A 22,622-nucleotide genomic window follows, 5' to 3' on the forward strand; every position below is an offset into this window, starting at 1 on the left:
TTACCATATTCCTACAATTAATTTTAAAATTTATCCAAGTAATCAGTTTACCATAATTTATCAGCTTAATATCAAATATAATATGTACAGAAAATTATAATTTAACCTTTAACGTTAATTCTACCATACTCTAAACTAAATAGGCATTAAGAGGTTATTAATCTCAAACATAAAATTCATCCCATTTGAGGATGGTAGACGTGGAAGTATGGAACTTTAAAAACAATTAAGGATCTCAACAAAATTACATTTTGATATTCTCAAAGCTACTAATATCTTTTGACAAAACATCTTCAATTAACAAAAGACACCTTTAAAGTCACATTCAAGTACATGATTGGTGCAGAGATTAAATACCCTATCCTTGATGTTCAGAATGAGTCATCAACATCAACCACTTCTCCAAACTCAAATTGTGTTCTAACTAAATAGCTATCTCTAGTTAGTAAAAGGTCCTAGGCTCATAATGCAGAGATTTGAAAGGTCTTCATGTTTTTTGTCAAAATTTGAACAGTCTTCATGAATAAGGATAAAAAGCACAGCACCTCTTAAATAGCTCACCACAACCTACAATAGCAAATGCCACACCAAGGTATCCCAAATTATTAAGTCAAACATTTAATCCTCAGAACTCATGCTTAAAACCCTGCACAATTAACAGATATGCTTTGCACTGTTAATCATGGTTAAAAGGCAACAGACAAAACAAAAAAGACGAAGGAAAAAATAAAGATTAGTGTTTCACTGAAATAACACTTTCTCAAACCAAGTTCTTGATTCAATATGGAAAATTACTAAGACCTAGAATTATACTAAAAATCGTCCCAATTACCTAAAAAACAAACTATTAAATATTTTTTGGGTTCCTGAGATATTGAAGGCACTGTGCTTCCATTAAATACTTTGTATTTTAGGCGATTAGAAAAATTTTAAAGTGATTTTACAGAAGTATTGAGCTAGCCTACACCACTAAAAATTATTACAGATTAGCAACTTCCAAGTATTCAGAGTGACAACAAAGCCAAATGCATTGCATTAGGAAACACTGCTATAGTTCAAAAGTATTTTACCTATTTCAACTGTTGAATTGCATAATAGAGACTGTCAACAAGTAGTAATGCTAAATGAAAGGAGAGACTGAGTGTCAAAAAATAATGCCTGCGCACTTGTCATAGTAGTGTGGTGCAATGGCTGAGTTAGAGATAACATGTAATTAGACAAGGGAGATGGGGACAGCTCAAAATGAAAGCTATAGTGTATGTGTATTTCAGCACTATGTTTTGCATCTTCATTTCCTCATTCTGATCTCATATCCCATTGATATAGAGGTCATGAGAGAGGTTACTGTCAATAAACATTTTATTTTTGCTCAATATTCTGATGCAGTTCTATTACTAGTTATTTGCTTGGGAAGCATTTTAATATGATTGAGCCTTTTAGGAATAAAGTTGTATATGTCCGTTACATTGAATGGCAGGTGCTTGTGGCTTAAGTTTTGAGTTTGTGATTTAAGAGTATTATATGAAATTGAAAATATTTTCAATTTGAGTTGCGTGTATCATGGGGTCCATCGATCCATGTTAGATCCATGTTAAGATCACACAATTTACAAATTTCCCTCCCTTCCAAATCTCTGGACGATCTCAATTATGACTACCTTGTTCTAGGCTACCTGTGTTTATGTGTCATGTCAAAGCTACATAAATTCATGTACCTACAAATGTATTGTAAATGGCAGTAAGTCATAACTCTTTTATTTCAATTGTAGGAAAAAAGATGTCTATCACAGCATTTGTTTTTCTTAAATCACATTGTTAATTATTAAAAATTTACCATTTTAATAACCAAAGTCAGTCAAACATAAAACTGAAAGTTATGTTACCAAAATGAAAACTGATGCATGTAATACACAAAGGCATGATACAAAGTAAGAATTCATGTTCAAAATAAATGATATATCAGTACCTTCTCCGTTGAAGTTATATGTTACGCTTTTTGCTGAGCTTTCCCTTACCACGGCGTTTGCTTTTAGCAATTTTCAATTTCTTCTTGGATTTTTTGCCTATTCCACCAACAGCCTTTAAGGAAGTCATGCTTTGACTGCCATCAGCCATCTCCACATCTGGAAAATTTAAAACCAAATACAAGATATTAGATTGTTCATCCAAGGGTAAGGAAATCGAATGCCAATAAACAGGAGTATGCATTTGGGATTTTATAAACATAACAATTTTATTATGCAACACAGCTTCCACAAATGAATAGTTGATGCTCAGAGTGAGCACAAATGGTAAGTAGGGTAAAGCAGTACCACCCTTTCCAATCAGCATGGGAAAAAAACAGTAACAAATAGTATTAAAATCAGTTTTAGCATTTTGAGACATATATACAAATATTAATCTTTCACAAAAATCAAAATCAAGATATGACACTTCTCATCAACATTCATATCAATTCACAGATTTCACCCAAAAATGAAAGGCAGAGAGATGGAATAAAGCAAGAGAGGGGATATGATACCCATGTTGGTGTTGATAGTGGAATTGGAGGCATCCATGGATGTATTTGATTGATGAGGAACTTGCAGCTTAGGTGCAGCAAGGGCAGCTTCTAGGGCGGCCAGCTTAGCAGCTTCTTTCTTGTCATAGAAGGGTTCAACAATCTCCCTCCGAATAGCCCTCAGCCTCTTCTCCCTCTTTGATCTCAGTGACTTTGCCATTCTCTTGCACTCCCTTTCTTCAGTTGGGGTTTCAGGGTATTTCTAGGGCCCTGTTTGGAATCAAATTAATAGGTAATTCAATTAAGTTATATTATTTAAAAATTCTAGTGTTTGGAACAAATGTTAAAATTTATTCAATCAAATCACTGTTTCACATGTATTTTATAATTAATGGAACTTATTTTAATTTCAAAATTTACAATAACATAATACCTATGACCTATCAAGACAACAAATGAATTCCCTCAAAAGTCACCATCTATATCAAGCAGATAAAAAGCAACCGCAAGAACCACCCCAACAATTTGAGTTTTGATAATCAATGTGCTTCCAATTGAACAAAACGTGGTATTTCGACTTAGAAAAAGAAGTCATATAAATTGATGGAATTAAACACAGGTTGCAGGCAGAAAAGATAATAACATAGCCTATCATAAAATTTCAGCAGTACAACTACCAAAATGGCTGGCTTTACTTCCTTCCAAGCAGTGGAACATAATAAAATACTACTCCATTCAGCTTCATCCCATAACATACTACCCATCCCAACAAAGCCTTAAAATCATGTTATGTACATTCTCAACGGCACAAAGCACCGAATCAATGTAATTATGTAAGAAGGAATTTCAATACACAATCATGCAATATATCCTTCAAAAGGCATAATATGAAATATAACAGCATAACCCCATCGTTAAAAAAAAAAAAAATCTGACTACAAAAGATTGAAACTCATTCACGACACCAGAACATAAATTACTGTAAGTGCACTGGAACCAACAGAAGAAAACCCATATGCCGAAACTTCAATCAAACATTATAAAAACTAATCTTAAACAAGCCCAAACAAATTTTTTTTTCCGAAACACGCACAACACACAGATTGAACAAAACAAAACAAGAATAAGGTTGATTGATTACCTAGTAGTATAGTTTGAGGTGGTAACAGTACCCAAATAAACTCAAACTGCGCCTCTGGACCCTGCTCAATGAAAGAGGCGGTGGTAAATTATGTGCTAGGTTATATGCGAAGGAAAATTGCAAGAGGGTATAATAGTCTTTTAGTTATGGGAGGGCCTAACTTAGTGCTTAGATTTGTTAAATGGGATGGACAATTTAGATGGCCCTTTAGCTTTTTCAGGCCACTCTTTATTTTGGTCCATTGTTTTCGTGGACCGAAAAATAAAATCCACCGCTTTCAAAATTGACCCATTTGACACGGCATGATTACTGCCTTGTTTGGGCCCAGCCTAGTGTTGTTGGGCCCAGCTGTTTTTCTTGGAGGCAATCAGGTCATATTCGACCAAGAACAATTGATTTTAGTTTGGGTAAAAAAAAAAACCGCAAATTGATTTTAGTAAAATTCGAAACCAACTTTATAAAACTTAAAAAAAAAAAAATGTTTGACAAATTTTTTTTCTAAGATATTGGTGTTTGTAAGAGAATTATAAAGCATAAAGGTCTTATTAAGTAAGAAAAAATATTGTAAAATATCACAAATTAAAAAAAAAAAAAATATATATATATATATATATAATATAGAATTGGATAAGATTTTAAATATAACTCTAAAAAGAATTACAATAAATCTTAATTGTACAAACAAAAAATCTACCGGTTGAAAATTTATTTATTTTTATTATTATTTTTGCTTCTCTTCCATTTCAGATCTTGCATTGATCCTAAAATTGATTATGGATGGAAATCAAGGAATAAGATCAGTGATATCTGGAATACTAATTACAACAATCCTGTGCATGTGTCCTGATATTTTGGGGTTTATAATGAATATTAAGTAACCACAAGGAACAAATTGAACCACAACCATTCATTCATTCATAGCTAACCAATTTGGTGGAGATGGGTTCACTGGCACCATATTCAATTGGGACATGTCTTCCTTACCTGCAACCCCAAAAATGCAACTATTCAGCACCACTTAGTTACACGATACGTGCTGTCCAAGTCCAACAACAAGTAGATGAGAGGCAGTTGAAGAGAAGAGATGCATTAGGCCTTGCCTTTAGTACTGGCCTTGTTCATGGTTTGTGGCAAACAGGAGTTGCATCAGCAGCTGAAATTCCATGTGAATTTCAAGTAGCTCCTTCAGGTCTTGCCTTTTGTGATAAACTTGTTGGAACTGGTCCTCAGGCTGTTAAGGGACAGCTTATTAAGGTGCCCATTTTCTTATTTTTCACATACATGATATAAGTCACACTCTCTTCTTAATATCATTCATGTTGCCATGGTTTTGGGCTTGGTCATTTTGTGTCACTATTATGCCTTTCGGTAAAGTCCTATGTGATACCTTTTCAGGCTCATTATGTGGGGAGATTGGAGAATGGGAAAGTTTTCGACAGCAGCTACAATCGTGGCAAGCCACTTACGTTTCGCGTCGGTGTTGGAGAGGTATCATAATTGAAACAATGACAAACTGTATGTGTTTTTCTCTAATTTGTGCATTTTGGACATTATTATTTGAAAAAAGTTACGGTATGCCGTGTACAAAATTGGCTTACCCTGGATTAAAGAGTGACATTACAAACACTCGTTTATTTTGAAAAATAAAGTTAAAAAAGCTCTTTTGGGATTATAATTGGTGAAATCAGAAAAGCGTTGCTTTTTAAGAATGAATGAAAACCATAGAGTAAAATACCATGTTTGTTAAAAATTATAGAGAACCCTTCATAAGTAGCCATATTATAGAGTACCCTCCCTGCACTGCCAAGTTCAGGAATTAAAAACTATTCATGAATCAAATAGGTGATCAAAGGATGGGATGAAGGCATTTTAGGAGGTGATGGAGTTCCCCCCATGCTTGCAGGTACTTCTTTTATCATTGTAAATTCATTGTATAATGACATGCCAATAAAATTTTGTTTACTATTTTTCTGACACAGGAGGGAAACGTACACTGAAGCTTCCTCCAGAACTTGGATATGGCTCAAGAGGGGCTGGTTGTAGAGGAGGCAAGTACTCCCTTCTTTTTTGTTTTTGTGCTGCTAAGCAATACTTTTTCTCTGACATTATATAAATTTCCTGTATAATTTGTATGGAAAATAAAGACGAAATCTTGTTTGCTCTTGGTTGTTTTGCACTATGTGGAACTAGCTCTATTGAAGATTATGTTGACGTTTTATCTTTAATTGCTATTAATAGTTAAAGTACTGGTTATTATCCTAGAATCTGCTTAATTTTCAATACATAAAAGCCTAGTATAATGGTTGTGGTACTAATCAAATTTGCAGCAAGTGCATAACATTGCAGAAGTAAAAAAGATAATGGACTCAATAGGAGCTGAATTTCTGTGTATTTTTGGCCTGTTCACTTAGCAGTGTAGGAGAATAAACAAAAAAATGCAATTCATTATGAGGAAAAAGATAATTTGATAGGACTTAAGAGGCACTTAAAACTTAAAAGTTTTCCTTCTAATAATGAGCACTTTTTACATTTTTTTTTTTGCATGAATTTCTTCTTAGCCAGCAAAAATTAAGATCTAGTCATCTTTGATGCAGGTTCATGTGTCATTCCTCCTGACTCAGTACTCTTGTTCGATGTAGAGTTCGTTAGCAAAGCATGATTTACAAAGCCCTGGGGTTTTGAAGATTGGAGCTTAGATATACAGTTTTTCACTTTTGATTTACATTTTTGATGGCTATGATATTACATTTCATGCAAAGTGGAAATAATTTAAGTATTCTATCGCATCACTTGGGTTCTCATAGAGTAGAAATTTTAAAGTAAAACTTGCTTGAAAAATTAATGAGTGAGTAATTAACATGTGTGTATGTTTATCCACTTTTGATTTCACAAGCTACCTGAACTTGTAACTGATAGTTATGAGCTGCAGTTCAGCAGTATAAAACCACTCCTCCTAAGTTCAAACAAAGAAAAGGAATAATCATTAAGAAAACGGAAATAACCAAATACAGAGAACAGCAGGTAAAAGAAAAGGTGTCAAAGCATTTGCTTTTGGTAATAAGACTACCTGATAAAGATAGCTTGAATTTGTAGGTTATTAATTTAATCAATAAACTATAAATCTGTAGAACTATTTGATAAATACAGAATAAAAGAAGTTTCTGAGAGCTTGTTTGATCTAGTTTTAATTTTCATTTTTTAAAAAGTATATTTTAAAACTATTTTATAAAACTATTTTTAGAAAAAAATAAAAATAAAATCTGATTGGTAATTTAATTTTTAAAACTCTTTTTAATTAAATTTTTGTTAGTTTTAAAAGAGAATAGAGGAATAAAAACAAAACACCTACCAACCCTCTTCATCTTCCTTGCTATAAATGTTGGTAAGCATATAAAACATAGTTAACTGAATAACACTCAATGTTAGTATCATGCATATCTATAACTATGTTTTATTATATATTTATTTGTGACAATAAAAGTATGAAAGATTTAATATCATTAAATAAATAAAACAAGACAAAACAAAAATGAAAAAAAATTTATCGTTAGATCTATATTTATTGTTTTAGTCATCAAACATGCATTTATTAAACTTACCATTTCAAAATATATAATTTAATAAAAAGTAAATATAAAATAATTTGAATTGATAGTCACTCGCTGTGTCATTATTTGATATGTCAAAGCTATATATTTTGGTGTATACTTTAGATAACGTTCAACCAGAAATCATGTATTAGTCCTTTTAACTTATAAAGATCATTAAAAAATGTTTTATCGCTTTTAATAAAATATTTTTAACACACACGTTAAAGTTCTAACCCCTAATTTTTGTTAACGTATTCCAAATAGATAGATATGTATCCACTACATATCAGACTTTATTGAAATATCAAATCCACATGCAATATTACAATTCATCCAATAATATTTTTAGGAAAAAAGCCTTTCATATATTTAACATGAAACAAAATAAAATGAGTCAAAAACATAATTTTATCCACTAATATTTTAACCCATCTTGTATTTATTTTTCAGTTTGTAATAGTCCGAGTAAATTAAAATTATAATATTTTGGTAAATCATCTTGTTAATTAAATTTAAGAATTTAAAAGTAATAAGTTTTTCTTATTTTTTATTTTATCAAAGATACAGAAATTTAATGCATATTTATTATTATTGTTGTTAATTACTTGATTTAAGCATTAAAATTTAAAATTAATATTATTCTTTTTCGAAAGTAACTTCCATATTATTAATAAATTTTTATACTATTTTTTTAAATATTGCAACATAAATATTAATAAATTAGACTTTTGAATTGTCATTTTTACATTCTATCTTGGATGGATGTCCGAACTCCTCTACATATGCTTTGGGATGTAGTAATTGGGTTTACACATTTTAATTTATTATATTTTTCTTATATTCCTGGATGGAAGTAGCTCTAGGAAAATTTGATCTCTCATGGTACAGTTGAATACGTTTATGTCTATTGAATTGGTGAGTACAATATAGATGTGTTTTACCAATTAATCCAATGTCTAATTGCATTCATGAGCAGGTAGACCTATTGGTGTTCACTTGCATGGTGAGTGTCATGTCAAAATTGATTCAGCCATTCAAATGGTAATAAGTAGCGTTTTCTATAATTGTATGGATAGATGGAATAAACTAATGAAGAGATCACCATAGGTGAAAAGTTTTATGTATGAATTGTGTTGTCTACCTGGAGGACCAAGTTTGGTCATAATTTGGATTTCCATCCGTTTGAATTGCATGTTGGGAATAAGTTGAATTTGATGTTTATAATTCTTGGTGATATCTAAAGAATATTCATTCATATAGGAAATTGACTCCTTTAAGTTCAAGAACACGTTGAAATTGCCAAATTCAAACATTTATTATGAATTTTCGTTTTGTCTTTCTTTGCAAGACAATGTGAGTATGAATTTTATGAACTTTTATTATCAGAACAAAAGGCTCCCATATTCTCATTGGGGCACAAAACTGACATAAAATACTGGTTGTGGCATTTGTTTGTGTTTTGAGGTTACCAAGTAAGTTAAGAATGGGAAAAAAAAAAAGAAAAAAAGAAGCAGCAGCATACATGCAGCATGTTGTGTACAAGTTAAATTTGATGTTTTCAATTTTGAGTGAAACTTGCTATCCAAAGAATATCTGCCTGTAGTATTGACGCTTGTAGAGTAATAATGTGTTAAAATTACTAAATTCAAACGTTTGGTATAATTTTCATTCCTCTTTGTTAGCAGGACACGCACACATTAATATTTTGAAACTTATATGATAAGAACGAAAGACTCTTAGATTCTTACGAAGGCACGAGAATTGACATTAAAAGTTGGTGGTGACATTTGTTTTGAGATGTGAGGCTTTCAAGTTGATCAAAAATGAAAAAAATCCATGCATATAACGTGATAGACATAAGTTAAATTTGACGTTTTCAGTTTTAGTTGAAACTTGATATGCAAAAAATATCCATCCATTCAGACAATTTGACATCTTTGAGGTCAAGAATACTTTAAAATTGCAAAAATTCAAATGACTCATATGAGTTTTCTTTTCATTTTTGGTTGCGGGGCACACGAGCATAAAGTTTAATGACTAGAATGAATGACTTATATTTTCACTAGAGTTCGTTTTGTGTTTTAATGGACACATGCATACGTTGTAAACTTGTAATGGACATGTTAAATTTGAACGTTTTTAGTTTTGGGTAAAATTTGGTGTCCAAAGAATATCCACTCATTCGGGCAATTTTGACCTAGCCGAGGTTAAAAATGTGTTACAATTGCCAAATTCAAATGCCTGGTGTCAGTTTTCCTTTTGTCTTTGTTTGCGGGGGCATACACACATAGATTTTACAAACTTCTATGATTGAAACTGAAAATGTTAAATTTAACCTATGCCTAGCACGGTGGTGCACAATTTTTTCCATTTTTTTAACAAACTTGTAATCTTGAAAATATAAAGCAAACGTCACCACCAATTTTTTATGCCAATTCTCATGCCTAGTAAGAATAAGAGTGTTTGAGGTAAGAAAAATTTTCTAAGTTAAAAATCATGTTAAAAAAAGTTACATTTCGACAAAATTTTGAGGGTCAAGAAAGAGTCAAAAAATAGGCCTGAACATAAGAGAATAGTGAAAGATTATTCAATACCTTTAGTTTTTATTAAAAGGGAAACATTTCGTGCTATTTTAGGAGATTTTTGTCTTTTTGACTTTTCTTTTAACTCATTTCATTTTGTAGTAGGTTCCATTCTTTGAATATTTACAACAAGAAGAAAAAGGTATCAGATCACTCTAAACTAGGGTTCCACAATTTTTTTCTCTACATATTTTATTTAAGAGGAAAGGTCTATCCTTATAATTAAGCCAAGAAAGAGCCTTTATTGTGTTTAATACAAGAATAATTAATCCAATTTTTATTAAAAGGGAAACATTTCGAGCTATTTTAGGAGATTTTTGTCACATTATGGATTTTTCTCTAAACTGCTTGAAAGACAAGAAAATATTCTAAGTCCACAAAATTGAAGGTTTTTTCGAAGAGTTTTGAGGAATTTCTAAGTCACTGACATCAAAAACTGCTCGAAAAACAAGACTGACAAGAAAATATTCTAAGTCCACAAAACTGATGACTTTTCGAGGAGTTTTGAGGAGTTTTCAAGTCCTTGACACCTAAAACTGCTCAAAAAACAGGAAGTGATCAGAAAATATTTCAAGTCCACAAACCTGGTTGAGTTCCAAATTCTTTCCAGAAACGCTCGAAAAACAGGAAGTGGTCAAAAAATATTTTAAGTCCACAAACCTGGTTGAGCTCTAGAGTCCCTCCAGAATTGCTCGAAAAACAGAAATGAGTAAAGAAAATATTCTAAGTTCACAAGATCAAGACAAGTTCTCAAAATTTCAGAATTAGTCGAAAAGAGAAGTCAAAGAGAAATTATTCTAAGGCCATAACACTAAATGAGCCTCTTAGAATTCTACCAGAAATACTCGAAAGATAAAAAAATAAAAGTCTTGATAGGTCAAGTCATTGCAAAATCCAAAAGTGGTTACTAGCAGTCATCAACATTCACCACTACGCAAAGGAGATCGTGAGCGATAGCAGTTATGAAAGAAGCCTCAACCAACAGCACGATCACAAACAATCGTGGATAATGAGCATCAACAATTAAAAATAGTTACTAAGAAGTGCCTGCAAAAGAAGGAGAATGGTGGTGATTTTCCTATCTATAAATACTCCAAAGCGCCATTTTACAAATAACGACTTTTTGCATCCAGACACCGCACTTAATTTATTCTAAAACGCTGAAACCCTGCACCGCACTAGACACCAGCTACAAGGAGACCCACGGTGGCCACTGTTCACCGTTGTGAGGAGTCGTACTTAGCACTTTCCAACATATTTATATTCTTGCACATTTACCCTTCCGCATTTTAATTCCAGTTTGTTGTTTATTTCCTTTCTGTAATTTAGTTTCTTACTTAGCACTTTCCGCAAAGAACCTCTACATTGTGATTCAGTTTACACTTTTTATATTCACTATTCTGGCTAAACGACATCTGTTTTACTGTTAAACAACATACTTAAAAGAACTCAAAGAGGACCTAATCTAATCCCCAGATTGCTCTTGAATTATTTGTTTACAAATTGTCATTTTTCACCGTAAAGAAAGAGACCCTTTCATTTTGATCATAAAAGTTCATAAACTTCACACAAGCACTCTGACCTACAAATAAAGACAGAAAGAAAACTCATACCAAACGTTTGAATTTGGCAATTTCAAAGCATTTATGACTTCAAAGGGGTTGAAAGTGTCCCAATGGTTGGATATTCTTTGAATACCAAGTTTCACCCAATTCTATAAACATCAAATTTAACTTGTGTCTAACTAGCTGTATGCATGATTTTTCTTTTTTTCACTTTTAACCAGCCTCAAAACACAATGAATGCTACTACCAACGTTTTATGCTAGTTCTTATGCTCTAGTGAGAATATTATATCTTTTCGTCTTGATCATAAAAATTCATAAAATTCATGCACTTGTGCGACTTGATAATCATGATAGAAGGAAAATTTATGCTACATGATTCAATTTGGCAATTTTAACGCATTACTGACCTAAATGTATCAAAACTGTCCGAATAGAAAGATATTTTATGGATACCAAATTTCACCAAAAATTTAAAAACGTCAAATTTAACTTGTGCCCGTGTACATATTTTTTAATAAAGCTTGAAAGCATCAAAATACAAGACGAGATGAAACTATTATACTTGAATATTATTCTTTTGATAATTTTATCATAATTTCTAATATTTTGATTCATTCATCAATATTTTATTTAATTAATTATATTTTATTTTATATTTTAATATGAATAATGTTAATAATAATTTGTTTACTTATATTTAAAATAATTTGATAATAAATTGTTAAAAAATCAATTTTATTTAGTATTTTTTAAATAAAAAACATTCATTTATTACACGTAATTTAAATCATTCCATTATATGAAATTTTCCCAAACCTAAACTAATTAATATACATTATGCTAAGTAAATAAATCACTTATATATAAAGGCAAAATTTTACACCAATAGTCAAGCTTTGAGTCTTCTTAACTGTTAGATTTGATAATATTTGTGTGTGGGCGCTGTTGAATGAGATATCCATGTATGTGCCTTTGCTTTAGCATCCCCTGTTGCCCTTGCTTTTGTTATAGTCTCGGTGTTGGGTTTTCAATTGACTCCTCGCGTGGAGCTTCCCCAACTCAAAAACAGCACATTGGCCATTCAGGAAAGTGAGGGAAAAATAAATAATAATAGTAATAAAGAAAGAAAGAGAAACACATGCCCAACACAACTAGCTATAATGATTATATATGTATATATATATTAGGGACAACACACAACTCAAGCATACAGAAGCCCATAACCAAAGAGAGAGAGAGAGCGGGGCACCCACGCAGGGAACACAACTGAAGAAAAGAAGCAGGGGGTAAACAAAGAGAAACGAAACCCAGAATCTAGAGGAAAAGAGAGCAAAAAACTGTTATAGCATATGAATAGCATACCATAACAACAACATAGAAACACAGAAAGAGAAAGTACTTCCCCAAAACCATATATTATATATACATATACATAGTTTTGTGTATATCTAAGATTGTTGTTCTCTCTTTTTTGTATTATATTCATCTGAGAGAGATCTTGTCCTTCTACAATGTCTACCTTGTAGCGGACTAGGTAAACTCTTGCAATAATTTTCACTTGGACTCACTTTCACCAATCGAAATTTCACTCTTTTTTTTTTTTTTTTTCTCGTTAACGCTTCGAATCAGAGTTTCTTTTCCCCTTTTGATCGATACCCATTATTGCTTAGGTAACAAAAAGTGTTTGATTATCTTTATTCCATTCAATTTTGCTGCATTGTGCACTTTTTTTATGTTTATTCAATAAAAGTTTTCAGAACTGGGATTAGGGTTTTCTGTCCTTGTGGGTATTTTACGGATATGTGGACTCAGCTTGTTTATGTTGTGTTTTTTCCCTCTAGGGTTTCATTGGATCATAATTGGGACACTTGCTGAATTTGGAAAATTCACGATTGATTAGGGTTTCAATCAGAGGGTGTCACTGAAGGGAAGACCGTGATTGTTCCTTCTCTGTGTGGGTATGCATGCAATGGACATCGGTTCTGACCTCTTAAGTGATTCAAATTGTGGATTTAGAACTGCTACAATGGTGGAGCATTTGCTCTTGGAGATTTCTTAGAATGGTGTTCAACATTGCTTCTTTGAGCATGGAAGAAGATTGTTTATATTGTCAGTAGAGATCAAGATTTGGAGAACCCTTTTTGGACACCGTACAAAACCCTTTTGGGTCTTCATTTTTGGTGTTTTCTTCTGTGTTTTTCGTCTTTGCCTGGGGATGATTTTGGTTTTGGGCTTGGACACAACGAGAAAGCTAATGATTCTTTGTTGGCTCTCAAGAAAACAAAGAGTATCTGATTTTAGTGGTCCATTTTCGTTTCTGAAGCAGCCCTTTGAATTGACATAGTTACTCTGAGCTTAATACTGTATCATAGTGCTCGTAAACATATACTGATTGGGATTATTGTTGAATCATTTTTTGACTATAAGTAGTTAGACTGAGAGGTTGCTGTCCTGTGCATTAATTTTGAATCAATTTTCCAGTGATATCGTTTGAATATTTTAGTGAAGAGTTGTAAACACCGGTGGTTTCCACTTTCCACAATTTGTGTTTGTTATTGGAAGAGGCTTATGGAGAAATATTAAAATTGGAAATGAATGAGGTGACATGGTGCATGGACAAGAGCATAGTTGTTGGTTTGTTCCCTTTTTGGAACAGTGCTACTGGAAACTGATTGAAGCACTCTCAATTTTAGAAGGATTTTACACTAGGCATATCTGGATTTTGTGCAATGTCGCGCTGTTTTCCATTTCTACCACCAGCATATGAAAAGAAGGCTAGAGTGGATGAAGTGAACTTGTTAAAAAAGGTTAATATACTCTGTCTATATTCTGTTTGTACATATGACATAATGTTACTTGTGATGAGTTTCTAATGAATTGTACAATGTTTAATGTCCATCAATAAATTTCATTTTCTAAGTGGAATGCTAGAATGTTTCTCTAGAGTAAGTGCTTAATGCATTCTTATTCAATTTAATTGTGTATTTAGTTTTTCATCTGTTTCTTCTGAATAATGACACATTTAATTTGTTTGGAGTTCATTGTAAATTGCAAACTACAAACATTTTACATGGCCACTTTTGAAGTTCACATAATCAATAAAAGTACGAAAGATCTTGTTTGGTCAGCGTATAGGTGCAGTGGAAAATGATTAGAGGTTTATATGACTTTATCTTTTATGGCCTACATTGATCTGTAGGGCTTGTACAGTCTTCATTGATGGTTGGTTCATGTGATTTACAACTTTGCATAGGTGCACATCATATCAAATTTTGCCTTATCTGTCTTCTTATATGTTTACTAGAATCATGTTAGATTTTTCTTTTGTTGTGTCCAAAATTTTGATTTTTATACTATTGTGGTATGTAGTGCTGAAATATATAATTTTCAAGAGTATTGAACAGAGAATGTGTCATTGCTGGTGCAGATTGAAGGACATAATGATGATTTAAAGTTTATATGCTCTGCTTGTTATCACCAACTTATTGTCCTTCTACTACCTATACCTGATAATTTTATTTATTGTGTTGATCGTAAGCCATGAGAGTTCAGTTTTTAAGTGAATTTGATTTGTATTTTCATGTTAAGAGCATGAGTGTGCCATTTGCTTCAAAGCAATTTATAAAATTTTGCATGCCTGTCAAAGCAATCTATAATGTGTGATTTTGTTATAGATTTCTTCGCTTGTTTTGTAGGGGTGTGGATGTGGTTCTTCATAACATAGTCTGATTAGTATTGAATAAATAATCATCAGTAATCAATTTATTAATCCTCTTATTATATAATGAAGTTTGGACTTGATGATGTGCCTTCCATGTGGCAGCTTAGGTATTGAAGCAAAATTTATTATTGGTATTGCTCATATACATTTGGGTTATGAGCAGTATTACTGATATACGTTTGGGTTACTAGGACCTTAAGTACAGATAGCCTGGTATAAGCAGTCTTACTGATATAACTATTTGTTCTTTTATGAGCACAAAAATTAACTTTTAAGTGTTAAACATTCAGCATACAGGAGGTCGTGACTGCATTTGGTTGCAACCTGTTCCTTATTTAAATGAATAAATTGTGATAGTTTCATTTAGTTTCTCCTTTTAATCTGCTTTATAATGTATTTATTTTTAAACATTAACAGTAATTGCTAACATTCAGTTTGTCAAATCCACCATGAAGGAACTTGTAGAGCATAATAGTGTCAATGTTTTGAAAATAGAATTAGAGATTGAACCGGTGACACCTGATGTAGATCAATAAGCTTAGAGTAGTCCTTGTCCTTGTGATCAGAATACTCCTTTGAGTAGAACAACAAAGTTGGATTTAATTCCTCTGATGTGAGGTGTATAAAGTGAGAATGTAAGGGTGTATCAACCCTTATTTGAATTAAAGAATCTCATAAACTTAATCCATTTCATATCAAGGGTGGACGCACTCTTACTTTTTCACTATAGCTTCTTACTTTAGATGATTTAAATCCCATGAACTTAGAGTAGAGCAAGCTACTCTTCTAACTAGAATTTTAAATGTTCTATGAGGAAAAGGAAATTCCAATATTACAAATATGCTAAAGGTATAAATAACATAAGGCACCTAAAGGGTATTTATAACCCTAAGATATTAAAAATCGTAGATAAATTATAATTTATAACAAAATAAAAAATTATAAATAAATTTGAATCAAATATAAAATCCTAATGATATGCTTCTCCATTTTGCATCACCTCCACGTTGTGGTTTGATTAGTTAAACTGATTAAATTTGTGGTTCAATCTTGATTGAATAAGATAATGTTTGAACCAGAGACATAGCCGGTTCACTGTCAAACTGGTTCAACTGACCAGTCCATTTTATTTTTGAAGCATTTCATCCCATCACTTTGTCATGAGTGTTCAAAAACTAAATGGGGAGATTTAGTTTCACACAAGATGAAGATCCTAAAGTTTCATCTGTTTTGCATATAGGATACTTCTCTACAGGAAGGAGAATATCCTATGGGAGCTAAGTACAATAATATCTTTGGCATGGTAGTCAATATTGCGTACTGAACTCATCGAATCATGCGATTCTATGATCCTGAACCACCGTGCTGTGCTGGCTCACTAGCAATATTGGCGATTTGTAAGATCGTGTGGAATCACTTTGCAAGATCATAGAATCGGTAGGCATGCATGATTCTGCCATATCCGTTTAAACCTGTTTTTGTGTTTTGACTTCTAACCTGTTTTTTTGACCCAATTGCTTAATTGTATTCAATAGCGCGCAATAGTAGCAGTGTGTGGCAGAGCGGCCTTCGGCTGCCACAGATCTGCCATAGCAGAGTGTTTTGCCGTTGCGACTATCACAGCGGTATTCGCAGCCTTTCACAACGCAATGGCGCTGCTAGAGTAAAAATGCCAACTTTCCCTACCTACCCTCAAAACCAAGCAATTTTTTAGGGTTTCTAAGGGTATAAAAGACTTTTTACCGTTAAAAATAAGCTGAATTTTCCTTTTTGCCCTTAAATGATCCTGTTTTATGTTTTTTTAAGGGTAAAATAGTCTTACCAAATTTCAGAATACATCACATAACCCATTTTCTTTCTCCCCTTCTCTATTCTTCGCCCCCTTCTCTCATCTCAGTCTCTATTTTGAGGGTGGCTCCCTTCCCTCACCTATGTCTCTATTTTGCTTCACTCGTCTTCATATTTATACTGTTTTATATGCATACATACAATTTTGTAGGATCTTATGATCCTACGAATTACGATCTTTGACCCCTTTTTCGATCCCATTAGGCATCCTATTGTATTGGCATTGCTTCTTGTGACTGAGAAGATGAATGGGCTGTGGCTTTGTTGTTTGTCTTTGCCTTAACTTTTTGAGGCATAAAATGATCTAGGTTTCTTCTGTTCTGCATTTATCTTTAGTCAAGTATTAGAACATAGGAATGTGTTTTCCTTGGTATCTTTGAAAGCCTCCTGGTTGTTCCATCTATGGTTTATTATAACTGGGCATGTTTATCTTATTGCCGGAGTTTTGTATTGGAAATCTTTAATAAAGCATGTCAGTTGCATGTCTCCAAATACAGGTTGCATGTGAAAGATGACAATCTTGACATTATTTATGGCTGTTAACATCTAATGTCAGATGGCCAAAGCATGATACTTTTCTTTTCATTTTCAATACCAGACATAGAACTTGTTTTTAAAAATGTCAGCATATTTTAATCGTAATATGTACCAAAAGCCAAAAAGAAAGTCATGGATTGGAAAGTCCAGCTATAGCATCTAAGAATGAATCTGTTTCTGTTGGGCTTAAAGAATCTAATCATTGGAACTGCATACTTAATGAGGCTTCAAAGTAAGATATTGCAAAACTTATATTCTGACTTCAATGGAACTGTGTTCCCCCTTAGTTTGGTTTTAGTTTACTACAACATGCTTTCTGAAAATCTAGAATATTCCGTGTTGGACAATGAGAATTGAATGGAGTTTGATTTATTGTTATTGTGTGGTTTCTTCCCGTTAGGTATATGATCTGTGATGCGACAAGGACCATGTTTTTTTGCATGTTTTACCGCTGATATTACTCTCTCTCTCTGGTTGCAAAGCCATTGGTTGTTTCCTTATTTGATTATTGTTTGATATCTCTTCTCATTGTATGGTTTGCAGGAAAAGCAGAAAGGAAAAAAACATAAGAAAGATAAGAGGGAAAGCAAGGAAAAGAAAGAGAAAGAAGGAAGGGATGGAAAGAATAAGGAAAAGAAGGACAAAAGGGACAAAAAGGAAAAACACAGAGAAAAGAAAAAAGACAAGGACAAGAGCAGAGGTAGAGATAAAAGTAAAATTGGTACAGCGGATGACAAAGGATTTCCAGTACAAGCTGAGGGTCCCAATGCAGGCAAACTTCATCAAAAGGAAATTAAGCAAAGCGATAAGGGTATCTTGTTTGAGAACAAACCTGCCAAACAGTATACCAGTAACAATGGAGAGAAGGCAAGAGAGAATAATCATCTGGCAGAGGAGAACAAGGATAGGAAATTCCTGCTGGAGTTGGACAGGAGGATTAGGGATGTTAATGGAGGAGCTGGCAACCAATTGGTTCAGAAGTTTACAAATACAGACTGTAGAAAGGATGAGGGGACTGTTAGGGTGGTGGCTAAAGGTTGTGGCACCTGGCCTGACAGAAATGAAAAACTCATGGATAAGGGTCTTCATGGTAAGAAGATTAATGGTAGAGGAATGTGGGCTGAAGTCCCTCCTCTTGGAAATGCAACGGTTCAGAATCATGCTGGAAAGTTTCATCCTAGCATTGATGGAATGCCAAAACTTTTGGGGAAGTATTTTAACAAAAACTTGGAAGCAACAATTGAAGGGGAAGAAAAGGCTAAGGGAAAGACGGAAGAAGGAAAAGAAATGGCTAAGGAAAAGAAAGATGAAGGAGAAGGACAGGTTAAGGAAAAAAAAGGTGAACGAAAGGAAAAGAAGGAAGACAAACGGGGAGACAAAAGGAAAGATAAAGAGAAGGAGAAGAAAGGGCATGGGAAGGACAAAGACGGGGATAAAGAGAAGAAGGAAAACAAAGCTAAGGAGCAGCATGAACTTGAGCCCACAGAGCATAATAAATTATACGGAAGTGACATAATTGGACCTATAGATTCAAATTCTTTCACACAGGTTTCCAGGAACAACCATGAGATTGCTATTAATGGGAAAATTATCAAGAAACGGAAGGACATTGAGTCAAATGGAGTTCCATATGGTGAGTGTTATTTGTGAGTAGTCTTGTTCTCGTTGCTACTTGGTGATCCTGTTAAGTTGTATCTTTAAATACAAATAAGATGTTTCTGTTATTGGGTTTGGACTTTGGAGTAGTATATTGCTGACCTAATAAGCTAAATACTGGATACTTCATCCGGTGAGATAATGGTGGGTTTCCCATGTCACAGGCTTATATTGATATTTTATTTGTTAGTAACTTCTCAGTTGCATTGATCAGTTTTCTCTAGTTTGTGCACATTATTTTGCTGTTGGCTGACAAGTTATATTAAGTAATTTTCAAATTTTCTTACAGCTGATGACATGCGGCCCAGTAAGTTTCCAAGATTGTTTTCATCACTTCCACTCACTGAAAATGGAAGGGTATTGGAACCTTGCCAAATTTCCATTACAAATGCTTCAGATACGTCAGGAGTAGCCACCAGTGTTAAGATAGAAAATGAGGAATGCAAGATAAATGGCATCATTGAAGCTCAACCTTCTGCATTTTCTTCAAACAAGACTCACAGTGCTACTGTGCCTGCTGATCCGATAACTGAAACATCCGCAAAGCCACCCCATCCAGATAACAAGTACCTAAGCCAGGTATATTCAGTACCAAAGGTGGAGCAGTGGTCTGTTTTGGATGATCAAGAATGGTTATTTGGCAGAAGTGTTTCACAAGATAGAAAACTTGCGGAATCTTCAGAGCATGGGGAGACACTGCAGGTATGGGCAGAAGCTCTGCACATAGAGCCAGCAGATGTTTTTGCCCTGCCATATGTGATTCCATACTGATTGATTATTTAATCATCACACGATACTTCAATTATATCTGCACAAGGAACCCTCCTTTGTCACCTTGCTCACATCAGGAACTGCAACACTTGGGGGCTAGAGAATGATTCCAAATTTCTTGATGCATTCTTTTGTTACTTTCACTCTTGGAACGAGTAATGAGTGACTGATAGCCTCGATCGTCAACTGTTTGTATGGGTGGTGACTGGTGTTGGACTTATTTTTTGCTGCAGGCCAGGTTGGGGGTGCCACTTCACATCTAGTGCTTCATTTCATTGTAATTCATTTAGACAGAAAATACTTTTGTACACAGGTTGTGGAGAAGGGTAGAGGCAGAGACTTGTGCAACTTGTTTATTCTATTTTTGCTGGGAGCTCAGCAAGCAGCTCCTTCTAATTGAGAATGATAAAATGTAAGTGAAACTATATGTGGTCTTTGCAACTCCACCACAATTTTGATTTGTAACATAGGACCCTTGTTTACAAGAATATGTATAATAGAGAAGAAAAAAAAAAGTTTATCGGATTCTTTTTTTCTGGTTTCCTTTGGTTATTTTATCATTTTGCACTCTTGTAATGATGAAGGTCGAATTGATTCAAGGGATACTGCAATTAATTTTAAACATAAAAAATATTTTTATTGAAAATTTATTATATAATAAATATTCTTTAAGTAAATCATATTATTACTTTTGTTTAATATTAATGTTAAAGGTTGATACTAATACTGAAAAATATGGGCAAGTTACAGTGCATATAGGTAATATTATTGTTCCTGTGAGTCTGTCTAAAGAGAAGAAGAATTTTTTTTTTAATTTTTTTTTATATAAAAGTTTAAAGATACAAGTTTATTAATTTTTAGAGTTGATTTTCAACATAAAATTATGCGAGTTTATATTAATATTTTTTTTAGAAAAATATGGGCAAGTTAGATTGCATATATTATTATTGATCTTGTGTTTCTATCTAGAGAAAGAAGAAGAAAATATTTATTTATCTATATAAAAGTTCAAAATAATATAATTTTTTATTAATATAATTTTTTTTATTGATTTTGTTTTTATATTAACAATGTTAATACTCTTCATTAATGCTAATAATGAAATTAATTAGTTAATCATATTTCTCAACCCAGTTTTCATAACCGCACGACATCAACTCCAAGGTAGTTCCTCACTCAAATTCATTGATATCATTATCACAGTTTATCCTATTTATTAGTATAGTATTTACTCACAAGCATCTGATACAAGCAATGACAATAATTAATAAGCCAATGTTGTCGACTATATTGTCAAAGTTATCTTCATTATTGACATTGTCACTGCAATTATCTTAATTATTTGTCATATATGAATTAAATTATTTTAATTTTGTGAATTTGAATGCATTCAGTACAAATTACACGAATAACAAATCATTTTTTGTATTTTGATATATATAAAAATGTGATGTATATAACAATGTCTTACCAAATTATATATTTACATAAATAATCTTATATATATATATATATATAACATGTAACATAATAACTTAAAATACTTTGTATAATGCATAAACTCCTAACTAATTTATTACATACAAAATTTGAACTCAACCGATTCTCTCTTTAGACTAAACTAGGCAGGAATGTTATGCGCACAAAGATATTGATTTTATCTTGAGCGCACTATACAAAATTAAGAGTAGATGTCAACTATTAATCAACAGAAAAATACCAAATTTAAGACTTTTATTGTGGCATACAAATTTAATTTGATTAACACAGATTTACCAACATAGCTTGGAATGTACCATCTTCAATCCAACTACTTTGCTTGACATTATTCACTTCTATCAATGGGTTGTTGACATCTATTTAAGATGAAGGTAGATGATGATGATGATGATGAAAGCGAAGCCTGTTCAGTTTGATACTTGTATCAATGGGGACCAATGGAAATATCTCTGGCCTCAAAGAGCTTTGATATTTTGTTGGATGAAGAAGATAGTATTAATTTGTAAGAATGAGGACGTTCAAATTCTTGAATTAGCAAGGTTTTCATTATAAGCAATACTTCATTATTTACATTAGAATAATTCCTCCAAATTTCACATAGCTAATGTGTTTTGCTGAACACACAATAAAATATTAATAAATAATATTTTTACATATTAATATATTTCAATTAGTTTCTTTAACTTTGTAATATTTATAAATTAGTTAAACTTGTTCCTATATTTTTGTGAATCTATTACGAAAGTAATGAAAAAATTGTCCTTAATAATATGAAATTTATATCCATGATATAAATCTTTCATTAAATGATATAGTTATGGAATTGTATTTTCACTTAAGCAATTTTTTTTGTTTAAACAAATCAATTTTATCCAAACTGTTTTTTATAATCCATTTTTGCCTAAGCGGACTTCAACTTCGTTTAAGCAAATTTAAGGTTTTCAAAATTTTCTCTTTTCATAGTAAGTTATGTGGTAAAATGAAGTGTGTAGACATAACTCTCCAATTTATGCTCAAACTGCATGGGATTTTAGTTTACACTAATCACAAGTTAATTTAAAAGAATGATAATTTAATGTAAACAACTTTAATAACACATCAAATTCTTATTGAGGGAAAAGGACAGGAACATAAAATAGATAGAAGCTTTATCCATTTAATTTAATTTTAAAAAACATTTTTTTATAACTATTTAAGAAATTTTTTAAAA

General features: G+C 32.5%; 3 protein-coding genes across 4 annotated transcripts; 2 read left to right on the forward strand and 1 right to left on the reverse strand.

Annotated features, from left to right (window-relative positions):
* Nucleotides 1–201: 201 nt before the first annotated feature.
* Nucleotides 202–3,700, reverse strand: LOC113859070. The gene is made up of 4 exons (XM_027491886.1): nt 3,641–3,700; nt 2,521–2,769; nt 1,966–2,122; nt 202–567 (listed from the first exon to the last, which is right to left on the reverse strand). The coding sequence occupies exons 2-3, from the start codon at nt 2,717–2,719 to the stop codon at nt 1,980–1,982; spliced, it is 342 nt and encodes a 113-aa protein (XP_027347687.1). The 5' UTR covers nt 2,720–2,769; nt 3,641–3,700; the 3' UTR covers nt 202–567; nt 1,966–1,979.
* A 705-nt stretch (nt 3,701–4,405) lies between these two features.
* Nucleotides 4,406–6,467, forward strand: LOC113858427 (peptidyl-prolyl cis-trans isomerase FKBP13, chloroplastic). Its single transcript, XM_027491090.1, has 5 exons — nt 4,406–4,894; nt 5,036–5,128; nt 5,483–5,543; nt 5,620–5,688; nt 6,235–6,467. Exons 1-5 carry the CDS (start codon nt 4,580–4,582, stop codon nt 6,297–6,299), a joined length of 603 nt encoding a protein of 200 aa, XP_027346891.1. The 5' UTR covers nt 4,406–4,579; the 3' UTR covers nt 6,300–6,467.
* A 6,115-nt stretch (nt 6,468–12,582) lies between these two features.
* On the forward strand, nt 12,583–20,438 carry LOC113858455 (glutamic acid-rich protein-like). 2 transcript variants are annotated; one of them, XM_027491118.1, is made up of 4 exons: nt 12,583–12,774; nt 13,221–14,186; nt 18,029–19,118; nt 19,431–20,438. In XM_027491118.1, the coding sequence occupies exons 2-4, from the start codon at nt 14,109–14,111 to the stop codon at nt 19,910–19,912; spliced, it is 1,650 nt and encodes a 549-aa protein (XP_027346919.1). In that variant the 5' UTR covers nt 12,583–12,774; nt 13,221–14,108; the 3' UTR covers nt 19,913–20,438. The 2 variants fall into 2 exon arrangements, with proteins under 2 accessions (XP_027346919.1, XP_027346918.1); XM_027491117.1 differs by having other exon boundaries at nt 12,587–12,913.
* The last annotated feature ends 2,184 nt before the right edge of the window (nt 20,439–22,622 follow it).

Source organism: Abrus precatorius, unplaced genomic scaffold (assembly GCF_003935025.1).
Source record: "Abrus precatorius isolate BTA unplaced genomic scaffold, Abrus_2018 Scaffold2, whole genome shotgun sequence".
NCBI lineage: Eukaryota > Viridiplantae > Streptophyta > Magnoliopsida > Fabales > Fabaceae > Abrus > Abrus precatorius.